General features: G+C 41.4%; 1 protein-coding gene across 13 annotated transcripts in view; it reads right to left on the reverse strand.

Moving 5' to 3' along the window:
• Nucleotides 1-2,270: 2,270 nt before the first annotated feature.
• The window catches only part of LIMCH1 (LIM and calponin homology domains 1), a 153,388-nt gene continuing 133,868 nt past the window's right edge, over nucleotides 2,271-21,790 (reverse strand). For 7 of the 13 annotated variants that reach the window (XM_032444096.1, XM_032444102.1, XM_032444101.1 and 4 more), the window contains 15 exons: nucleotides 18,434-18,527; nucleotides 17,006-17,178; nucleotides 16,382-16,487; nucleotides 15,161-15,235; nucleotides 14,414-14,442; nucleotides 13,720-13,803; nucleotides 11,886-11,978; nucleotides 10,759-10,863; nucleotides 9,826-9,959; nucleotides 8,962-9,080; nucleotides 7,777-7,900; nucleotides 7,457-7,543; nucleotides 5,731-5,839; nucleotides 4,870-4,972; nucleotides 2,271-3,007 (listed from right to left, as the gene is read on the reverse strand). In XM_032444096.1, the coding sequence (XP_032299987.1) occupies nucleotides 2,982-3,007; nucleotides 4,870-4,972; nucleotides 5,731-5,839; nucleotides 7,457-7,543; nucleotides 7,777-7,900; nucleotides 8,962-9,080; nucleotides 9,826-9,959; nucleotides 10,759-10,863; nucleotides 11,886-11,978; nucleotides 13,720-13,803; nucleotides 14,414-14,442; nucleotides 15,161-15,235; nucleotides 16,382-16,487; nucleotides 17,006-17,178; nucleotides 18,434-18,527 (1,461 nt within the window). In that variant the 3' untranslated portion in view covers nucleotides 2,271-2,981. The remainder of the gene's footprint in view (nucleotides 3,008-4,869; nucleotides 4,973-5,730; nucleotides 5,840-7,456; nucleotides 7,544-7,776; nucleotides 7,901-8,961; nucleotides 9,081-9,825; nucleotides 9,960-10,758; nucleotides 10,864-11,885; nucleotides 11,979-13,719; nucleotides 13,804-14,413; nucleotides 14,443-15,160; nucleotides 15,236-16,381; nucleotides 16,488-17,005; nucleotides 17,179-18,433; nucleotides 18,528-21,790) is intronic. The other 6 variants (XM_032444095.1, XM_032444093.1, XM_032444094.1 and 3 more) reach the window with 6 other exon arrangements.

The raw sequence follows: 21,790 nt of genomic DNA on the forward strand, positions 1-21,790 counted from the left end.
CTTTTTACTGTGGGATGCTCAGACCCCACGGTCCCATTTTACAAATACACCACACGCAGCATGACAAGTTAGTTAGAATAAGTAAAGCAACACCACCAAAGATAATCAACATTTTATTTATAAACATACATTTACTATAAAAGCTGTTGCATTTTAGACATGTTTTCCTAATTTCCAGAGGCATTTTAGAATAAATAAAAAGGAGGAAAGATTAGTGTAAATGGTATTCAACATCAGCACAGTGAGGACAGCAATCCCTGCCCTGACTGGACACACACATGGGGATGGTCTCCTCCGGTGCACTGACCTTTGGGACACTGATTGGAAACTACAGATGTGCGGCATCAGTAACACTACACAGCAAAGTAAGGATAAACACACCACGGGGAGAGGGGCAGCGGGACACAGATGGGCTATGACACCTGGTCAGGTCCTCTGGAGTACTGAGAGGCTAAATAAGTTTTGAACCATTTAAAACCCATTACATACATTGAACGTGCTTAGCAATAATAAACCCATTCTGCAACAAATACATTTACATTGTAATTCAAATGTCGGGAAGCGTTGTTTTCTTTCTGTGCTTAAAGTTCCTGATAAGAAATGGATCACAGTCATGTGTTGAAACAGGAAAAAATGGGGGAAAAAAAAACAACCAAAAGAAATTAGCCTGAATGAATTTGCCATGCAAGACTCCAAAGGAAATACAATTGAATGTAAGCTGCTAGTAAGCATGACTTAGGAAACTGTTGAAAACTATTCTGTGCTGGTGAACAGATGTTCAGTAGGGGAAAATCTGAAGCCTGAGGACGTTTCTGCTTCATTTTGCTTTACATACAATCATATCCACCACAGTATGCACATCTGACACTACGGACAGACATGGGATAAGCTGAGCAGCCCAGTGATGCTGTGCCCAACCCCTGCTCACGCATTTCAGTCCCAGGTATGCTCCAGACAGCCGGGGCTCTCCTCACAAGGTTAAGGATAAGAACACCCATCTGTGACACCAGCCCTTCTGCACAGCTACACTACAGCACAGGGGGAAGTGGTGACTGGGCCCAAGCAGACACACAAGCATGCACTAAAGGTCTTCTTCAGAACTTAGGCCCAGGCACTGTGTTCGCTCACATACCCTTAATGCAGCACATGGAACTGCGCAGATGAATGAAGCAGTTGATAAGATCTGCCTTCTGCATTTCCATGTTACGCATTATCTGCAGGAAAACATGATGCTGACCACATGCAATGTGTAAACATGCTCGTTATCAAAACCTGCTAACAGTAAATCATGCAAAGGCTTAATCAAAATATCGGGCTTCACCGTTCTACTCCCCACACGCTTGGTGTTTTCTAAGGCACGGTATAAGGAAGTGGCACTTCCCAGTGCATCGCCACAATGTCCCCAGATGACAGTACTACACATGTGTTGGCTGCGACATATGCTTCTCAGTCAGTGTGCAGCTCACATGCAAGGGGTTGCCTTTATTTAAGCGAGTCGTTGTCAGCTATGTAACAACCCCAAATTATTGCAGCCCTAATAACAACTCGATTTCCATTTCCCAGCAAATCAAACGACAATGGGTGAGCACATACATAAGACTCTATAACTTAATCACAGTTCTAAGGCAGAATGGGTAGATGTTTCTCCCTCCATTGCAAACAGATAAAACGAGATACTGCAAATAACCATTTCCTTCACATTTTACAGCCATACCGCATCACCTAAACTTGTCTGTGTGTTCTGACAAGCTCACACAGCTCTGGCTGCTGTTTCTACAGGCTGCAGGAACGCTTCACAAGGAGCACACACTTCACCAAAGAGCATAAACATTGGAGCAAGCGACTGCCTGTCGCTATCAGCTTCCATGCCCGCCTTCCATGCTCATCAGTATTGCTCATTTTGTCTGGGAGGATGTATGGAAAACAGAGCTTCACAGCTGTGTAATTCAGTGCTGAACTCGTGGGAGGACTCTGGAGAGGGCCAAACACGCCTATTTCTCCCCATGGGATTTCAACCACACACTATGTTTGCAAGTGGAACAGCAGACCTCAGAACAACTCAGCCCATCAGCGGGGATGCTGCGCAACCAGGAAAGCTTCACCGTTACCATTGCACTGCAGCTCACAGACTCACAAGTCATTGCATCCGCCCACTCTGCAGCCTCCCCCCGCATCACCCTGTCCTTAAACCTCATAACAACACTGGCTTCTGAACCTGCTGAGGAGGATTGCTCCTGACGGGAACCTTGCAGTTGTCATGGTATACAGTCTTTAGGTTTAATGAAGAAATCTTTATTTGAGAGAATATCAAGCTATAGTCATGAACATTACTTGAGGTACACAAACAAAAAATCCTATTGCTAAAGGTGCAATAATTTATTTGTATAACTCCTACCCTCCGCTGAAGGTAATATAAACACAAAATGTCTCAGAATTACAGGATGTATTATCAAACTAGTCTCTGTATAAAAAAAGTTATAGCTTCAGTTATAACAGAGCAGTCGTGCTGTGATGCTTAGTTTTTCAAATGCACTGATTAGATGCTATCTTAAAATTACTTCTCATCTCAACTTGGCATATTCTATAAAGGTTCCGTAAACTCAAACTTTTAATTCCTAGAAATGTTAACACAAAACAGCTTTATTGCATGTTTATTTTCTTATTACTTTCAGAAGAACAAAGTAAGAGACTGAAAATCATCAACATACCTGAAAAGGTGGGATTTTGTTGTTGTTGTTGTTACAGTACTTAGGCTTTGCCTTAACAAATATGGTCATACATATTTTGCAGATTTCTTAAGAAAGGAAAAACTGACATATTGCATTTTAAAGGAGCAGGTGCAGCACTTTTATGAGTTTTTTAAAATGAGATGAGAGCCACGATGTCCATGAATTCAAGCTCTTACAAATGATTGTCTGGAGGCAGCCAATACACGTGAGAAGAGAGTTCCTTCTTGAAAGTTACTAGGACTGAAAGTCATGTCACAATGTAGTTGGCTGTCCAGCAGCTGGAAAAACAAAATGGAATAAAGTCATTAGCCTACAAATGTTAACAAACATTCTCATTCATTCACTGGATTGCCAAGGATTTTCATCCTCCCATCTCTATCATTTAAAAAACCAAACACCTGGAAATAGGTATCATTTGTGCCCTGATTCTCCTCCTTCCTGCAATGTTGCATCACTAACTGCAAAGAAGAATTCCGTGCCATTTGTGCTCCGCACGCACTTTTATTTCATTTGCTCTGGAAGTACTTGGGGGTACATTTACTTTTAGGCTCTGCAGTGGCAAAACAGTGAAGCAAAGGGCCGATGAGTCATCTTCAGCTGTGCCTGGTTTGTGTTATCTGACAATACAGAGCCCTTGTGTCACTTGGCCACACAGAGAATCTCTTCAATTTGCTGCTTGCCTTTGACTTCAACATCCACAAACCTGTAATTGTTTGTGCGTTTATCATTCAATATTGAGCTTTCCTCAGCAACTGCCATGGGGAGTTTTTGGGGTAGAAAAATAACCTACCAATATCCCTTATTGACTTTCATTTAGAAAACAGAAAGGTAATCTGGGCTGCTATAAAATCTTTAATGCATTTTTCTCTTAAGGTTTTTCATACTTGATTTTGAAAATAAATAACTAAGTCACCCCCAGTTTCAAATAAGCAACATGCTGGCAGTCAAAATATTTCATCAAGGTGTCTGTAAGCATTTCAGAGCAATACTGATCAGCCATGTGTTTGTCAGAGATCATCAGCTGTGTGCAATGCTCTGTAGGCTTCCAGAGTTCAACAGGGCAGAGGAAGGCAACTCATTTTATATCTAGCAGCAGACTCTGTGGAACCAGAAAGCAGCACATGAGCATTACACATTTGTTCTTCAATTAAGAAGTGGAGTTCATAAAATTTAAGTTAAAAATGAGAGATTAACCGTGTTTGCAGTTTCATGACATCAAAACTGGCCCCTTTGAGCTTGTCAACAAGAACTAGTCTTTGAGATTTTGCATGCAGTTCAAATGCAAAACCTCCCAGCACAAAAGTCTGCACGTAGCCTCTGTGCTGCATCTTCTAGCACTGCTGCAGTAGAAATTATGATGGAATGATTTCTACAGCATACAGGCTGATATATAATTTAACTAATTTTTCAGCCATCCTTATGGGACCTCGATTCTTGTTTAAGTAAAAAGGATTATGAAGAAAAGAAAAATATGAGTTTTTTATCACATTCTTCTCTTTTTGTGTGTGTCCATGCAGATGTCTAAATGTGCATTATTTTTTTCATTCTTGTTTCTAAACGCATTAGGTTTAACCGTTAACACAAAAAGTTGTTAACGTTTCACAGAAGGGTTAAAGAAAACACCAGGGAAATAATTATACAACAGCACCCCCTAGCTCTGCTGACGGGGAAATGTCGCTGACATTAAAACAGAATCACAGAATGACCTGGGTTGGAAGGGACCTCAAGGATCATGAAGTTCAACCCCCCTGCCTGGCATACATAATAATAAGGCCCAGGGTCCTGGGCCTAGTAGAAATACCTGCGTTGTCTCACATGAGGTGACAGCTCCAAGCCTCCAGGACATACAGTACATGCACACTATAAAGCTTGTGTTTATGCACTAGAGCGGCCTTTAAGCCTAAATACTGCTGGACAGATATCCTCTGGGCAAGATTTATTGGGCTTGGAAGTATTTATGTTACAAGAAGATGTTAGGATGTTCCCTCCCAAAGGCAAAGCTATGCCTGAGCTGCAAAGCCATTTGGGCATAACACACTTCTTCTAGGAGAAGAAAAGCATGGAAACAGTACTGTTAAAATTCACTGTGATATCAGAAAAAAATATGTACACCGACTGTAGGACAGGATTAGGCACTTACTTCTGGATCGGATGTAACAATCATTGCAGTTCAGAAGACCATTTCTAATCCTGACATCTGTCCCACTTGCTGCATCTCCCAGCTGTCCCTTGCAAATGCCGCACTGTCAATTGTGAAGCACAGTAAAGAACAACAGATCATGTCCTAGTCTCTGTCACAGCTCTCCCAACATTTTGACTTTTGTTCCAATAGTTTTGAGAATGGTGGGAAAAAATAACGCCCCCCCCCCCCAAACCCAGCCCATACTCCTGTGGAGCAGTGCAAATCAGTGACAAGTTTGGCTTAGAGCAAACAGTATTTTAGGACTGGATTTCAGCAGTCACCACTCATACAGAAGTGAAGTCTAGTGATTCTAAGGGACATCTGATTTTTATATTGCATTTTGGAGCCAATTTGTTTGTGCAGGACAAAGCTTAGAAAGGCCAGAGGTTTATTCTGAGTAGATATCTAAATTTAAGCTTTCACCAACAGTTAATATCAGCTGGGATAGAGATAATTTCAATACACACTTTCTGAGTTCTGTAGCTAACACTATCTTGAGTCACTACCTGAGACATGGTCACAAAGTATTTCTGAGGAAATAACTGGGAAGTTATTAGATGCTTCCCTCTGTAAGCAAAGCTAAGTCTACTTATTGATAGGTTTAATCTAACTAATATGTCTGACAACAAACACATTAGCTACAGTTAATGTTACTTTCACTTGTCCACAAACAAACAAATGTAACAAGCATGCAGACCCTCTATTCTTCTCTTGTCCAGTTCCACATCTATAGATATACTCCATAGACCCAACATACTCTCTGCTCATACTGAACGATGACTTGAGATTTTGTGTAGGTGAACACAGTAAGAGACGTACCCTGAAACACTGAATGTGGAAATAAAGACCAAGTGTTTCAATAATCATGGCAGCTCCCTTGCCCAGAGGAAGCCCACAGGTGGAACAAAGCTTCTTTCCGCTGACAGACCTAGGAGACAAACATTGTTATAAGAAAACAGAACATAAACTGAAACACAACCAAGTGCTTAAGGGAGGGACATGATGAGAGGAAGAAGCACTAGGGGGAGGTTCACATCAGAGATGCACACTGGCTCTTCAATCACTTAGAATTTTTCTACTGGAAAAGACTTTGTTTAACATAAGACCCATATGCTTCAAAATATTGTTTGAAATAAGGTCTCTGATTCAGCTTTGGGATTAAAGAAGGCTTTTGCTGAGTTATCCTCCACATCTGCCACACAGCCAACCAAGCAGATTTGCTTCAACGTGCAGGAGCTCAAACCCATTTCCCTACCAGTCTGTTGTGCTACATCAAGGGAAATGCAATACTCCTTGCTTTTATGTTATTTTTTCAGCTTTTTTCACACCCAGACAGATAATGTTGGTGTCTTAGCAGGACTCAGTCAACGATGAATCCATCACAGCAGATACTCACAGATATTACCTGACCCAGATTTTCAGCCTGGAATTTTCTCTGTTTGTTTACAAATGGGTTTTCTTATGCAAGTCAGAAGGCAGGAATGCTGTTCTTATACCCCAACCAGCTGGCTAAGTTAACAGCAGCAGCATAACTGTGGTGGCACCGACCAGGCACTTAGTAAGTCATTTTAACCTATGGTGCTGCAGGTACATGCTTGTTATAATCCAAGTAGTTGCACTAGAGCTGAAGTCAGATTTTCATCTGCCAAGTGAAAATACTTCAGCTTTCACCTTAAGATTCAGTCCTGCCTAGACATTTCTACTAAGTAAACTGATTGATGCACTCTTTTTCATAATGTTTTAATGGTAGTGCAGGTACACTTGTTGGTGTTTCACACTCTTCCCTTCTCACCTGTGTGCTAGCCTGCCAGAACTGATATTCATCTAGTGAGATGAACCTGAGAACAACTGGGATCTCCTGTCACTGTGTCATACAAGTGGTATTTTTTCAGACAGGGCTGAAACAAAGAGAAGAACTCCAGGATATTTCAAGAACTTTGAGGAGTGTTTCAGCACGTGTTTCATGACAATGGCTATCAAGTCTGAAGAAAAATATAGTTTAAATAACGTCTTTCTAAGGTTCCTGTGTTGTGTGATTGTGCTATTTAATAAACCAATCGATTTAATACATGAGAAATTATCAGTGATTCCGTCAAGCTACAGTTGCCATCTATTTAGAGTTGGTACATCCATTCACTGCAAAATGCACAGCTCACTGCCTGACAGAATCAGGGACACAGCTTACTCCTGAGCGTGTGACTATTCACAATAAAGACAATATCCTTTGGCTTAAGTGCTCCGAACTCATGCTTAACTGCCTGCTTTTGACTGGGGCTTATATTATCCCATTTCAATTTCACTGAAATTTCAATGATCAAGCAGTCCTATAGCTGCTTTCTGAACTGTGTTATTCTAAAACACAACGATACTGCTGAAGTAGGTGATAAATAAGGGAGAGGGAGTGACAAGTTTATTATGTAGATGATTATGAGCTGCAACACTGAGAAGAATTAACAGTGCATCTACATAACACAGACACAATTTACACTGTAGCATTTAACCAGTGACCACAAGATGTATTCAGTCTGCAGAATTCCTTATTGACCTTTTGTACCTGTTGGGTGACTGACTTGGTGCAGCAGGTGAGCAGGGAGATGATGGCCCAGATCGAAAGTTCTCATGATAGCCTGCCCTAAAGTAAAGGAGAGAAAATGCACTGCAACAACTGAAAATGAGTGAAAAATGAGGTTTTGTGCTGAGAAATTCCATTGGATGGATCTCAGGATTCCCAGCTCCAAAGATTTTTTTAAGGAAAACAAGGTATAAATTTGCTGTCCCCTGCTATTTTGATACAAGGAAAAACAACACACATGTTGCCAGCACGACTCCTCACACTCTGCAATAACCTTTATTTTACATCCTCACCTCCTCCCTTCCCCTGTGGTGTTCAGTGTCTGCCCTGCATTCTGCCCCAGGAGCGGTCTCTGCCGGGCATCCTCTGCACGGTGCGGGGACTGCTTCATCAGCAGCTGCTGGTTCCATGGGACATCTGAAACAGGAGGTGGGGACATCTCAGTGCTATGCACAAAGGGCTTGTGTCAGTGCTGACTAACCAGTACAACTTGTGGGCAGACCATAAAGTGTGCAAAGGGTGAAGTCGGATTTAGGTGAAGACAACCACCCTGACTCTTGTAAGGAGGCACCGGGAGCTTTCAGTTACACACAGTGGTGTGTTTTCACATTCCCAAACCTCGCTTCAGATGACTCCCACACCTCTTTGAAAGCACTGCTGTTTCTATTATTTCACTTATGTTACTTATGTTTCAGATGGGTGCATAAGGCTCAGTGACAACAGCAATACGCAATGAACTGTAGCGCACAGGCAGCCAAGCATCCCGCCTGTGAGATGAAGCATGTCATGCAGATCCTTCCTGACCAATTTTGTGGCTCACTGGTCAGGAAGGGCCTTACCCTTCACAGCACCAACCAACTGGGTTAGAGGAGAAGAAAAGCTGTACTAGGGCCTATGAAAGGCCCGTTACCTATTTTTGATATCAAGGTCAAAAAGTCCTAATCCTGATTGTTTAATATCTCAAGAACAAGATGTGATGTGTCAAGGGGCAAGAAAGGAGCTGTCAGAATACTAACAGCAGAACAAGTTGTGGAAGAGAAACTAGAAAAAGCCTTATTAGGTGTTAAGCTGTCAGATCTTCAGAGCTTAATCACAACTACAGAACCATGAGGATGGATCACTGGGCAGCATCTTCTATTTCCTTTACTTAAGCAACATTTCCCAAATCACTAAGAACACAATAAAATTGCGACAAGGTGAGTAAACCTGCTAGATTTGATAAACTGAATTTGCATCTGGAACAAATAATACTATGATTTCTACCTACAATCAAAGCATTAATCGCCAACGTAAATAAGATTTTAAATTTCACCTTAACACACTTATCTTTACTAACAGAAAACAACTCTTGAATCCAAAATAGTTGCATTTTGAATAAGCGTATTGTAATTTCCAAAGTTCTCCAAGTTAGTTTGCAAACCACTATAAATGCCCACAAGATTCCTATTTGGAAAAGAATACATGCACATGTCTCTCACCCTGAGTCAATGGCAGATTCAACTGGGTAGGCGAGCAGCGCTCCATCACCTTATGCTCCTGGTCACCTCCTTTCAAGATACCCATCTCTGGGTGTCCTGAGAACACTGTATTTCCACTGCTAAGAAAAGGAAATCACGTTGTATGGATGAAGCCACAAAAAAAAAAATCCAACTATGGTACAATGGTAAAATCAGACCTTTGAATTTTACGTGCAACAATTTTGGTCCGTGGGTCAGCACTGACAAACTAACAGGTAACAGTCAGGAGTTAACCAGTCTGACTCTAAACATACCGTCTGTCCTTCCTACACCATATAATGACACTTCCATGCACTAGAAAACACTTTAGATTTGTGGAAAATGGTTTATTTGACACAGAAACAGCTTTTCTCAGTGTTCATTATACACCATTCTGCATCATCAGAAAGCTGTGTATACCAGTTTGATGAAGACCAGGACGTTGAACACCACCTGGCAAGTCTAAATATGGCACCTCCAAGATAACCAGGCAACCTCAGAAAGATTCTGAGTGAAAATATCTACTGCTTCTACATTCATCCAAATGCTTGTGAAATTCACACGCAAAGCACAGTGCAGTGCCATGCACAGACATCTGTGCTATCTAAGCTGTAAGATCTAATTCTGAGTGGGATGATGTGACAGCCTCTCAGCAAAGCTGTAGGCTGAGAAGGTGAGGTTTCTGATACACCCAACTAGCACTGTGTGTGACCATACATGTTTAAGCCTGACCAGGCTGCATTACATCTGTCACCAAGCCAAGGAGGACAGAGGCTCCATCATCAGTCATGAGCAAATGTGACGTCCCAGAACTCCACAGAACAGAAAGCTCCATGGGGTCCATACCTCCTCTTTTCTTGCCAGTGTTCATTTTCCTTGTTTTTCAGAGATGGCATACTGTCCTCCCAAAGCAGCTTTTTCTGCCTTGTAACTTCTTTTGGTTTGCCTTCTTCTGGAGAGCCATTTGAATCACTTGTGTTCTAGAAAACAGCAGGAGTGGGAACAAGAAGCTTCCATTGAACTCAGCATTAGTACACATATGAGAAAAGCACAGGCTGCACCTAGGTATATTGTGTTGCACCGTAAATAACAAGATGCCCAATCCTGGATTTGAATAGAAAATACAGATGACTTCTTGGGTGTAGGTGCCTTAGGGCAGGAGAAAATTAAGTCTGGGAATCCCACGTTTATTCTACTGATATCATCTGAGGTGTCATTCTCTGTTCTCTGGCAAACAATTATATGCTAGATACATGAAGTTAAACATTCTATATGGCAGAATCCATATGAGAATCAGAGTGTGAACATCCCTCCATTTGTTTTTCTGCTTTCTAGAAGGGATGATCAGAGAGAAAAGGAGGAAAAGTGAGAATTCAATCTCAACTTAGATGTGCTTAAAGCACTGTCTTACAATCATGATTTTGGATGCAGGGAAACAACTTCAGATTTTGTTGGCTTTGAGAAAGTAGGTAAAACAAACTGGGACAGGTGACTTTTTTTACAGCACCAGTCGAAGAAGAGAAGCAACTGCAAAAGAAAGAAAGCTGCACCCTCTGTTTAACAAAAAATGGGACTACGGCTGTTGGCTTGGGAATTTGGCTCTTCAGTTGTAAAAATACACAAGCTACAGTGCTCTGAGGTGTTACCAGCTATGGAAGGGATCCAGAAAATACTCTTACTCTCATTGATCCCAGACTTTGTTTGTCTTTAGCAAAGAGTGAAACTCTGCACTCAAGATGGCTTTGACTTTATTGCCTTATGATTCCACAAGAAACTCACTGCTGTTTTATTTCCTTCAGTGGTAGAGGAAGAAGAGGAGAGGAGTTCTGCAGAGTTTGAAGAAACAATGAATGGAACTACAGTATCCTCAATTATCTTACGTTCCTAAGAAAAAAAAGAGAACAAAGAGAGAGCAAGACTTAGAAAAAACAACAAACAAAAAAGACCCAACATCAAACAAGCAGAACGTCACCTTTATGCTGAAAAGTGATGCATTAAGATTATGCATTAAGTTTTGAATGCGTTTGTATTTAAATGGCTAGATAAGGGCTCGTGTTACCAAGAATAATGGTAATAACTCAATTTTTAATTTACTTCTATGTTTTGCACTCTTTTTCCTTTCATCTTACTGCCTTTGAAAAGGGATGGCCAAAAGCAGACAGAATACTCCCCTTAGGATGACACCCCTGTTTCTCACATCAGTCAATGAAATTACATTTAAAAAAAATGAAATTACACTTGGTACATAAAGAAACGTATTCCAGAACTTGAAAAAAATTACTTCCTGTTAAGATTACAAGTTTGATCCTCAAGCACGAATGACAAGACATCAATTTGTGTAATGCACAATTAGACAAGCAGACAACATTGATATTTCCCAATTTCCTGAAATAATGACTTACAGATAATGGAATAAAAACATTTTTGTCTATATTGTTGTTACTCTACAGTTGCAAATTTTGAACAATTTCTTCATTTTTAAATTTATTTATTTATTTTAATTTTGAGAAACAAGGCTGGTTAGCAACAAATCTAAACGATGATGCCCAAGGCAGACAGCTTCACCTGAAATTCCACCAAGTGCAGATAGCAAGTGTATACCAAAGCACAAAGGGCTCTTTTGTGCGTGAGCGTGCCCAGGAACAACCCTTATGACTTGCCAGACTTAGGCAGCAATCATGCACCTCCACCTAAGTAGAGATGCTAAGGATACTAACCTAAATATTCCAACAGTTTTCCTCCGCGCCTATGGCAGTGTTTAAGAGGAATAATTCTCCTAAGAATTCAAACTTGAGACATTTTGTTTATTAACTCGTTATGGGATTTATTTTTTTTTTTAAGTTCATAACTGAGTGAATTTAAATACAATTAAGTCAATAAACAACCTCCTCCTTTCAGCTTTATACCTCCTCATAGTATCTACGCTCCTCCTCTTCAACTTCTCTCTGTGCCTTTTCCCATTCCTCCTTCAGTTTGTCTTGCTCCTTCTGATACTTCTCCTGTAAGTGGAGACAAATAGAGGTGAATTCAGTGCATTCTGTATTAGAATTAAATTCTGTAGGACCTCCATAGTGAAAATAAGCCTGTTATGAATGGCTATCTGGGAAACCGGATGAAACACAGATGTGAAGATTAGATACATCCACTGGTCTCAAAAATTTCCTTTCCTCTTCCCACTAATTTCTAGCTCTTACAGTCAATACAAGGAACCACAAGAAATTTGACTTGTTAGACATTTTTATACACTTTGCCAGAAATGAAATTTATTCTAAACAATGTCAATAATTCCTTGTTTGTTACAGAGTTTTAGGAGTTGCAAAAAGCTACCACACATCCCAAAATACTTAAGCATGCATTTTGCATTAATAATTTCAGCAAAGTAGCTTAGAAACAAACAGGTTTTGCAGATGCTGGTATTGGCACTAATGTAAGAGAGATGCCAGTACAACTTAATGAATGATGAATGTGTGCACAGGCTTAAAAGATAAATAAACTGTGTGTAAAGTTTTGAAGAAGGTAAACTCATAATTGTCAACCAATTCTTTTTCCTCCTTGATGGGATCATTTCTTGAGAATAGTTTTCACACAGTTTTACATGAAGATTTAGCTCAAGATCTTAAAAGAGATCTTTAAAAAACTGATTTGAATATGAGGAAGAATGACAACTTTCATACCTCTTTTACACTAGTTCCAACATCTGTTCAAATTAGAAATTGCAACTGTCTAACCCAAAAGAAAAGCAATTACTCTTGAGAGAGCATTCAGATTTGCCAGAAAAGCCATAATAAGAATTTGACAACACTCCAAGAGGAAACAAACATGCTGTCTGAAAAGAAATAAACTAAAGAAAAGGAAGCAGTACAGATGGACATGAAGCATTTTTCCAAGATGAAAAGATTGTTTTACTGCTCTCCATCTTTGGACATTTGTTTGTTCTTCTGTCACACAGAGAAAAGGTAAGATTTGTTTGGGACCAATCAAACCTAATCACTGTATAGAAAAATATACTACTGACTAATGGGGAAACTCAAGTTCTCAGGTACATTGCACTTATCCCAGCTAAGAGACACAACCAGAATTTTTGTAGTATACTCTACTCCAGTCAAAAACAGTGGTTGTTGAGAGTGGGTTTCTCCCCGTCACAAAACAAAACCAAAACAAAACAGAACAAAAAAAAACCACAAAAAAACCACTACCTCTGTGTACAAATTCTCTTTGATGTTCTCCAAGAAGAGCATGTAAATGAAGCAGAAGTCCACAAGAAGCTAATTAAAGTAACCATTTTAAAGAAGAATCATGTAAGAGCCGAGGTTAACAAAATATTAGTCTCATGAAAGAGGCTCCAAGTAATTAACAGTTTACATTGAAGGCAATTTACATATAGTGGCAGATTGACACTTGGTTGAACTCTGCAGTGGAACCCAGAACTAAGTCCTTCCAGATTCCCTGGGGGTGGGAAAGGGAGAAGTAAGACTGTCCAAACCACAGAGTGCACAGCTCATTTACCTGCCACAGAGCTCACTACACTATCCACACAGGGTGGTGATAAATACAGCTGGCCATGACGCTGCCAGATTCATTAAGGTGTGATCTATGTTTAGATACTGAAATATTCAGCCAATCTTACCAATGCTTCAAGAGTGGAAGACATGACATGAAATGCTCAACCTTTGTGTAAAGGGACAATGCAGATGGAAACAGCTGAGCTATGGAGTGGAAGAAAGGGAGCGCGTTCCTCACCTGAAGCAGGCGTTCTTGCTCGTGCTGCCACCTCTCCTGCCGCTTCCGCTCTTCTTCTGGGTCCCAGGACCAGAAATTGAAACGCTGGTGTGAAGGAGAAGCAAGCTGTTAGACTTCAACACTTCACAAGGCTACCACTTCACCCAGTCTGCCTCCGACAGTAATGCCAAAATGGTAATCTCTGAACTAAACTAGATAACAGTACTCTTATTGAAGAGACAATATTCTGAGCTTCAAAGACACTTGGAATTGCCCACAGGTATCTAAATGAGAGGATAACCATTTGGTTTGCAAACAAAGGCTTGGGAAACTTCAGTTGAGGGGGGGAAGGAAAGAAAAAGAACTGAAAGAAAGCAGTGCTGAACAGAGATGCCTGCAGGTACCCAAATTCAAGAAAAACTTCTATTTTTCTTCTCTGCAACATTCTGTTCAACATGCAAAGCAATTTGTGAATGTAAAATACATTCTCTCACTTCATGTCTGCCAGCGCAACAGCCTAAGGACTTGCTTTACATTTTTAACCAAGAAAGAAGACTTAAATTACAGACTCAGATTCATTCTTGGTTTGATTTGTATTTTTCCTCTCTCATTCTAACCTGGGGATGTTAGAAGACAGTTTGGATGAAAACTTAGATTTTGTTAAACACATATCTCTGAACCAAAACAACAACTTCAAAAATAAAAAGGTACTCACATTTGATTTGTCACTACTGCCAGAATCAACTACGAAAAAAGGAAAGAAAAAAAAAAAGGAAAAGTTAAAACACTGCAAAAGAACCCAAAGTGCTCAGTCTCCAATTAATGCTACATTGTGTCTGTACAAAAAAGCTTCATGTTAGTTTCCTACTTGCTCCCACAACCAAAGGCCAAGATGAACTGCAAGCAAACAAACCAGAAGAATAGATCATGCCCAACACCAGCAAAACTACTTCTGATCAGGATACAGAAGAGCATGATTGTAACTAACATCAGGTTCTACTCTAAAACTAGCTACTGCCATCTACTTCTGGCCAGTTAGCAGGGTCTGAACACTGAGTGCTACCTGCTTTGATCTACTTTTCCCTTCCAGGCTCTGTGCAAGAAAGGAAAAAGCACAGCAAAGCGACAGGGATGGAACTATACTATTCAAGAGCCACAGTTACGAAGAGGACCATTGCCATTTTCTATTGAAACATCTTTGGATCAGGTTGATTTGAAGAAATCGAGGAAAAAATATTTACAGGTAAGTGATTCCATTTGGGTGCTGAAGTCAGAGCACCACAGCAATGCGTAACCCAACAGCTCTTTGTCAACTGTGCAACAGGAACAGACATCTTCTACGAGGGCGAGAGGTAGGATGAGTCCCCGTCACTGCCGGCTCTCGCCCACCCCACAGCTCAGGGTGCCTTGTACGGGAGGCAGTGGAGGGGTGAAGCTGCTCTGCCCTTCAAGTTGTGTTTACCTGACTGTGAGAAAAACCGGGAGCGCCGCCAGTCGTTCCGCACCCTGAGCGGAACCATGACCCCGCGGGGCAGCTCTGCGGGAACGGCACAGGGTCAGAACAAGGAACAGAGCAGTCAACAGGTGAGGATGGGCCACCAGACCCACCAGCAGGGCTCTTACTGCAATCACATTGTAAAAAGTGGCCCAACACTGCTAGTTCTTGAAGGGCTTATAGATCCCATCGACAACACAGATTTAAATGCTACTTTTGGTCCCTAACACTATATCATACAATCAATAGAATGGCTTGGGTTGGAAGGCTTAAAGATTGTTTAGTTCCAACCCCCAATATGAGAGCTCTAGCAATAGTGTTAATTCACTTTTGCATTTGTTTCTACTGGAGATGCATATTTTAAAGGATTATGGAATCTTATTTGTAGTATACATGCTGCGAACACTAGAGAGCAGCCAAGTGTTTCAGCATCACTAAGAACATGCCAAGGAGACCTACAATCTGCTACCCAGTATTTGAACTGATTTGTGCCTGAAATACAGCAGTATTACCTTCAGTTATTCCAATCCTGAAAACACTCTGATTATCACTACATTACTTACACATACACAAACAAGACAACTTCAGATAATTACTCCATCTCTCTTTCACGATCCCCATACATATGCATCTCTAAAATCAAGGTGAAATAGAACTACTAAATATTACCGACCTCAAGCAAAACTTTGTCACAAAGGCAAAAGAAAAAATTATGCTTTGCAAGAACTCGTGATATGCACAGGTCAAACTGAGAGATGTGGCCAGATACAAGTACTGTTTACTTATAAACAGGAGCTACAGCTAAGTGCAGAATTAATCTCCAGGAATTTATATTGTTAGATAAAACCAATCACTATGCCATTTTTGTTGTGAACTGCAGTACTACTAAAATGTAATAATCATGGCCATAACACTGCATCCTAACAATTGCTAAGCTTGCCAAGTTAGTGTCTACCCTGTCCCCTCTCCTCAGTGTCACAATCCTGCTGTTGTATTTAAAGGGAAGCAAGAAGAGTCCTTTCCATCATGGAAGTCAGAGAACTTCTGTCAATCAGATGTAACTATAAGTAAAACATTTTAAGTCCAGAAACCTCCAGTTCAATAATTAGGCACTTTCCCCTGAACACACGTCTAGTTATGTTCAGGTGAGTTCTTTGCAGCTTCCAACCTTACAGAATTTTTGCTCACCTTGCAGATCAGAATTATGCAGAGTGACCTGGCTGGTCTCTGGCAGTTTCTTCAAAAAGGGCAATACTACACTCCCTTCTTGCTCTAGGGCTTTTGGTTTCGTTACCTGTTCAGACATTTGGGAACAGAAAACTGCATTAAAAAATCATCAGATACAAACAAAGGTCAATTTAAAACCCTTTCTATTTATTTTCTGAAACAATATTATTAAGATTAATAAGCCTCTGTCTCCAGAATTACAATGTAGACTTGCAATATTAAGTTCTCGAAATAGCCATTAGTTCAGTATTCACACTGTCCTGTACACCAAAGTTCATTCTAACCTAGGACCAACAACTACTGTATCAGTATGGTCACTGCCATTCTCTACTGCCAGTGCTTACTCAACACTTTAAGAAGACTACGCAGGCAAGCTCCACTGCTTACACCTCCTGAATGCCTTGCTCTCCCAACACATGGTGGGACTGGGCTTTGCAGGTTAAGTACCCTTTCCCACTCCAACCAGTTTCCAGGTTCCTCCAGAAGGAGGGACTCTTGATGATCACTGGGTATACACTGAATATACACTTCATTGTGAGAACTTTCTTTGTTTCATTTTTCCACTCCCTTTCTTGCCATACATACCTCCTGCATAGCAGGGAGTACTGCCTCCTTCTGCTTCTCCATTTCAGGTTTCTTCACATCTTTCTCACTTTGAGCAGTTTCCTCAGGAGGGACAGGACTAGGAGAAAATTCTAAGCTCTTCACAACAGGGCTGGCACGAACTACAGTTGACTTGAATTGCTTTTGTTCTGAACCTAGTCCACATATACAAAAGAATGCCATTAGGGTACGGTATTTTTTCACAAAAAATATTGACTTATTTCTTACAGTCCAGTTACTTACTGAGTATATTTTGAGCCCATAAACTGGTTATGTATATACATACACTTTAAATCTCCTTTCCACAACACAAGTAAAGTGAATCTCTCAGGGAACACAAAACTTTAAGGATGAAATACACCTGACAGAAAGTAGATGCTGACACTTCACTTGGTCACCACCATGGGACATCAATCTTGGTCAGCAAAGGCCTTCATGGGGGGAAGGACCAGCCTGTTATATCAAGTACTTCTCTGTCTGAAATAAGCTGTAGCCTACAACATGCCTGCTGAGGTATAGATCTCCATACTGCACATTCCATAGCTGTGTGATGAAGTCTGCTTTAAGGTGCTACCCAGGTAAGCAGGTTGCCTACTCTACAAGATCATGCAGCTTGGACAACATCTATCCCTGCAAAGCAGATGCAATGAAAATCCACTCTTTTACTATTTTAGCTCTTGCATCCTCTCAGTTTTCTGTGGCAGTTTATTTTGCTATCAGTGCTCAACATTTACTGTTTCTCACAGGTGTGGAGCCTGACACAATGCAACCTTGTGATCTGTAGATAGATGTTCCCAACTCCTCACCACCAACTGTTGAGAAAAGAACTGGCTGGTTCACTGCCAGACTGCAGCTTCAGTCTGACTTGCCAGGTGGAATTCCAGATTGTTAAGCTCTGTGCTGCTATGCAATAATTTTCTTACCTGAAAGACTGGCCTGTTTTCATTTATGAGACCAAGTAATTAAGCCAGCTGATGTTGCTAACAGCCAGTGCACTTCACAGCTGTCAGGAAAAGGCTGGATGTGCTTCTGATCTTGAGGCAATGGTACCAATTGATGCTTGAGAGCCAAGCTCAATTGGTTAGCTCACATTTATCCTCAGAAAACAGGATCGCTGTATTTACATGCCGATTACAGAAAGAGATTTCCTATAAACACCTATTTCAAATAGCACCCTTTGCTACATCAATCTGAATTTTGGCAGACCCACTTTAAAAGATGAACAAAAAAACATCATGAATTTTGTATGATAAAACTCGTATTTTGAGTGATGCTTCAGAAACACCCTCATGCACCTTCACATTTTACACGCAAATTTGCCTCCCTAGATGAGGGAGGAGTCAAGCATTTTCCTGGATGAGGAATCATGCCCTAGGAGGGGCAGGCCTGGGGCAGCAGCCATCTACCCACCTGGGGACAGGTCTGCTGGGCTCCCGTGTCCCACTTCTCCAGGGCTGCCCTCGGCTTGCTGGCTGGTGGCCGAATCCACTTCCCCCGGCAAGGCCTGTAGAGGAGTGAGACAATCAGTACAATGGAAATGGAAAGATGGATGACAGAAAGGCAGGTGCTTGCTGCTGCTCTGTAACCTGACAGGGCTGTTTTAGAGCTCTGCAGGAAGCAGCATGCAGAGCGAGCCCATGAGCAGCACTGCTGCTCTGGCACCGAGTCACTGGGCCTTAATCCCCCCTTTTGAAAGTTCAGCATCAGCCATTATGCAGTTGCTTTGGAACAGCTCATAACAGCGTTTAGAACTGTAGTATATCTTGAATTGTGTTAGCTGGAGATAAGCACACATTTCACCCCCCAGTTTTCTCTTCCAGAATAACACCAAACCCTATGCATCTGTGAAAAAACAGCACATAGGAGGGCTTTAAAAGTATCAACGGAATTAAATACTTCCTTTATTTCACGCTTGTCTAAACAATCTGTTATCTGAAGGGAAAAGCCAGAGTTGGCATTGAAGGTAATGAAATACTTGAAAAGTTATTGAAAGAGGGCTGAAAAATACAGTGAGACCATCTCAACCCCATAATCCAAATTGCTGTGAAAAGGCAGCTTCCTGCCCCAGCCCAGCCTGCTGCACAGCTAACCACACCAGCTGCATTCCAGCTGATTGATTTAGCAGCTTCCACTTCACATCCCATTTCCCAGTAGGCAAATGAAGAATCACTGCAGCAAATTGATCAGCAGCTGCTCAGCACTCTCTAACACAGAGGGAAAATGGCGCATTCAAAGAGGAAGAAAAAAAAGCAGATTACTTTTCAAAATGAAAATAAACCATATCAGAAGCGGCCTATTGTAGATGTCCTTTCCTGTCCCCATCTCTCATTCTTTTAACAGCTGAGAGAGTGGAATGATGAAATGCCCTCCTTTCTGGGGGCAAGATTCACACCTCTACCTCCTGCATGGATCTGTTCTGCATCCCCGCAGACACCTGTGAGTCTACAGCCTCTCAGCCACCCACAGTTACACTCCATGGGCTGTCCCAGCTGCGTCACCAGGGACATCTGGTCAGCATGCCAGTGCCTGTGGATACCCTCCGGCTGCAGAGAGCTTTGCTGTCAGCAGCAGGAGCAAATCCATATTTCCCTTCTCTTGTGGGGAAGTGTGCAAGGGGCAGGGAATGGTCTGGGAAAACACTCTGTGAACAAGTCTCAGTGCAGGGCTGTGGGTAAGGATGTGAGCACAGCAAGCCCATGGGCAGTGAGTGGCTGGGTACAGGAGGAGCAGCCAGGGGCCAAACTCTCACCTTGTAGCAGGACAGGTGCCAACAGTAGTGCTGAGCATCCCAAGTGGCAGCACATCCCCACTGGTGCCTGCTGGGAGGGCTGCCCCAAGCACTGCCTGCTGCTTTCCTGTACACCCAAGGCTTACACTCCAGGCAAGGCAGAGGTGGCAAACCCACGCAAACACAGCAGGTTTGCCCTGTGCCATTCTGTTGCTCTCTTCTTCAGCATAACACAGCTGGGCCTTCCCCAGCCCATCTGTTCCCTCCAATCTTGCCCAAAGCAGAAATAAGTATTCATTTCTGCTCTAGGACAATCAAGGCAGTGTTACAAATTGCCATTTCCATCCTTGGAGGCTTTTAACACTTCAGTGATTAGTAATTTGGGCTGCTCCCACACCTCTCTCTGCTTTAAGCAGAGGTTTCCATTAGAGACCTACAACCTGAGTGACTCTGTGGTTCTACAACCTGTTAAAACTAAACAAATAGCTGACATTGAAAACTCAGTGTTTGCCCTCAACAAAGCACATTTTAAATGGAAATTCAAAAGACACCCACCCAACAACTGTATCCGCTGCCTTAAAGCATAGATCTTAAAGTAATGGAACTCTTCCTCCCCTCTCAAAATGCAACAGCTCAAACTGCAAAATTAAGAGGCTGAGCAAATGCATGGAGCTGATCTAATCTTATCCCCCCCACTTCTAGGGTTCCCTTGAGAACTTACACATGGTGCTATGTGCTGCCGCTGTCCTGCATAAGTGAAGTTACAAATAATTCCACCTACAATCTTAATATCCGGTATGGAGGTTGAGCCAGGTATAGATGTAGATGTTATTAATAGAAATACAGGAGCAGAAGCTCCTGCTCACGAGACTCGACTCTTCCTCCTCCCTCTGCTGTGCAATCAAATGTTAGCAACATAAAGCTAAAAATATAAAATCGATTAGTAAGTCATTTACCAAAAGTAAAGTAAAATAAGTGAACATCACTGGGGAATGCTCATTCCCAGAATAACTAATTCTATTTATAATTCCAAGTGATGTAATATTTTCTATTACCCACAGGTATATGACACTTCTAAAAATGTTCTACCACAGATTATCATTTGTGTTTCATAAATGTTTAGTAGTCAAAGTATGATGTTATCACTGAATATGGAAAAAACATTAAACATTTTAATAGCACCTGCAAAGTCTGTGTTTTGACATAGCCACTGAAATCTCACGGATCTCACACTTGGGGATGAAAGATCTACACTGCCTGTTTGCACCACAGGTATTTGTGTGGGAAGAGGCATCACTGCCTCTGCTACATGTACCTCAGAGGGAAGCTCCTATACCGTGTTACCAAACACTTGCTTGGTTTGACAATAAATCAGTTCAGCTAATGGCAGGAAGGATTTCTATCCCATGAACCGGGACATAAATACAGGCATTTCTTTAATTATGACCGTACAGCCACAATGCCTATTGCTGCATCAGAACCTCATCAAACCCTAATAATATACTAACTAGGAACTCCCAAAATACTGAAATTCACAACTTCTACAAGAATTCAAACTCCAAATGAAGTTACAGTAGAACTTTATTGAACCTTACTGTAAATTAAACCAAAATGTAGGTGAGTTAACACTACTTGTACACAAAATCTCATAATATATTAATACTGTATTTTCTATGAAAACATGACAAGAACCAAAAAGGATGCAGAGAAATATGGAAGAATCAGGTTAGAACTGTGGTTTGAGTTCAGTAAAACCACTCAGGAATGTATTGGTTGCAGTATCAATAGCCACACATACAAATTACCTAACACATCTTATAAACTTCTGCAATGGAAATTGTATACACAGCATTTTTTTCCATGTTTCGCTGTAAGATTTTAAAATGCCATACCATGGCTTTCTAATCAAAGCCAGAACTTTGTCTTCTGAATGGTAACACCAGCATGACCTTGGGCTGCCACAGCCAAGTGCCATGTATGCCATGCCCATGCGGTACTACTGCCAGAACACTGCTCTGACACACTAAATCATCTGCCCC

The sequence above is a fragment of the Coturnix japonica genome, chromosome 4 (assembly GCF_001577835.2).
Source record: "Coturnix japonica isolate 7356 chromosome 4, Coturnix japonica 2.1, whole genome shotgun sequence".
NCBI classification, from domain to species: Eukaryota; Metazoa; Chordata; class Aves; order Galliformes; family Phasianidae; genus Coturnix; species Coturnix japonica.